Consider the following 1,623-nt stretch of genomic DNA (forward strand, 5'->3'; position numbering starts at 1 on the left):
TCACCGTAGTCGACGACGGCGCCAGTCATCATGCCTCCCTTTCTAAGGCACTTTGTCCTTCAGCCGGGCCCCTTACATCCACGACGATGCTCTCGTTCCAAGGTGCTTGTGGATGAAGCTGGAGCACCAGGCCTGGACTAGTTCCCCTGCTCCCCAGTTACGGCTTTTCACAAAGCCTGGGTGGACTTGGTGCTCTTCTCCTGCGGGTGGGGGGGCTGCACCACCACTCACAGAGCACCCCAGGGGGTTCCGGCTGGGAGCCCGGCTGGTACGCCTGCCCTGCCCTCGAGGGCTGCCTGCCCCAGCCTGTAGGTCTCAAGGCTCTTTTGCTGCCCTAATGCTCAGAGCCCTTGCTCGCAAAGGGGTGGGGGAGACCTTTGGGTGTCTGTCGGTAGTATAACCCTGTGCTCTGCTTCCCAGACCAGGCTCACCTGGACAGTGAAATAGACACACTCCGGAAGCAACTTAAACTGAAGGTCAACCGCCTCCTTGAGGCCCAAGGTATTGATTCCCTGGGGGGTGGGGTGGGGGGAGGGAGTTTTAACTAGGGCTGTGAAGGGCTGTCAGTGAGGACTTGGAGGGGCAGGAGTTAGAAGCCCCTTGGAGCTAGGCAGGGGCTTGAGCAGCCTGTGAGAGGCACTAACAGATGGGCAGTGGTTGTCTAAAGCCACCAAGAGTAGGGCATGGACAGGACAGCCTGGTCTCACAGCATAGACCAGGGCCCGGTGTGCGGCAGAGGGACTGTGGTGCCAGGACAGCTGGCTCTGCGGGAGCACTTGAGAGCTGGGTGGGGAGGGAAGCCAGGGCTGGCCCTCTGGGTAAGCCAGGCACTCCAGAGCCCACAGTTCAGAGTTCTCCGGGCAGCAGCTGTGCCCTGGCAGGTTCTCAGAGGCCCGGGGCACACACCGAGGCATCTGAGGCTGGAGGCTCAGAACTGGACACAGTGTCGGCCCCTCCCAGCCTGCTAATGAACGGTCTTCTCTCCTAGGCCAGCCAGAGCTGAAGGGTTTTAACCTGAATCCCCTCAACCAGGACGAGATGAGAGCAGTCAAGGTCATCTTGAAAGGATGAGGCTCAAGGACCCAAACGGGGAACCAAAGACCAGTGTCTCTCTCAGCAGGCCAGTGCCTGCTGGGGCTGGCTGCTGGCTCTGTGGACCCAGACTCTTTGACAGGCCCTGGCAGCCAGCAGTGGGTGGCGGGGAGTGAGAATGACCAGAGCCAACCCTTCTCAACAATGGCCCGCTGTCGGGCTGGGCTCCGGGAACTTCATTCCAGCATTCTTCTTCGAGCAGCAGGCGCGGGGGAGCCGGAGGGAAATGGGCCCCCCGGGCGGTACTGCGTGTTGCTGGTTCACCCCGGCCAGCCGTCTGTGGGGCACACACTCGTGTCTGTGACCGCTCCTCTTGAAGTTTTGCCTCTTTGGTTCTAGAACGAAGCCCAGAGGGGCACTGCTTATCAACCAGGTGACTGCCTCCACCTCGCTGCACACAGGCAACAAGGGCACCTCCTGTGCCTCAGCCAGCAAGGCCTGCTGGGCTAGCACCCTCTTTTGCCTCCCCAGAACCCTGGCCAGCTGCGCTCAGAAGGCAGTGCTGTGGCCTGTGGTCAGCAGGGCTCAATA

The 1,623-nt window shown here is 61.1% G+C and overlaps 1 protein-coding gene across 1 annotated transcript in view; it reads left to right on the forward strand.

Annotated features, from left to right (window-relative positions):
- The window catches only part of PDRG1 (p53 and DNA damage regulated 1), a 16,547-nt gene extending 15,452 nt beyond the window's left edge, over window positions 1-1,095 (forward strand). Inside the window, 2 exon segments of the mRNA XM_004698217.2 lie at window positions 421-501; window positions 989-1,095. Coding sequence (XP_004698274.2) covers window positions 421-501; window positions 989-1,071 — 164 coding nt within the window. The 3' untranslated portion in view covers window positions 1,072-1,095.
- Window positions 1,096-1,623: the final 528 nt, after the last annotated feature.

Source organism: Echinops telfairi, unplaced genomic scaffold (assembly GCF_000313985.2).
Source record: "Echinops telfairi isolate 266 unplaced genomic scaffold, ASM31398v2 ScPeMD7_5592;HRSCAF=6446, whole genome shotgun sequence".
In the NCBI taxonomy this organism is placed as follows: Eukaryota; Metazoa; Chordata; class Mammalia; order Afrosoricida; family Tenrecidae; genus Echinops; species Echinops telfairi.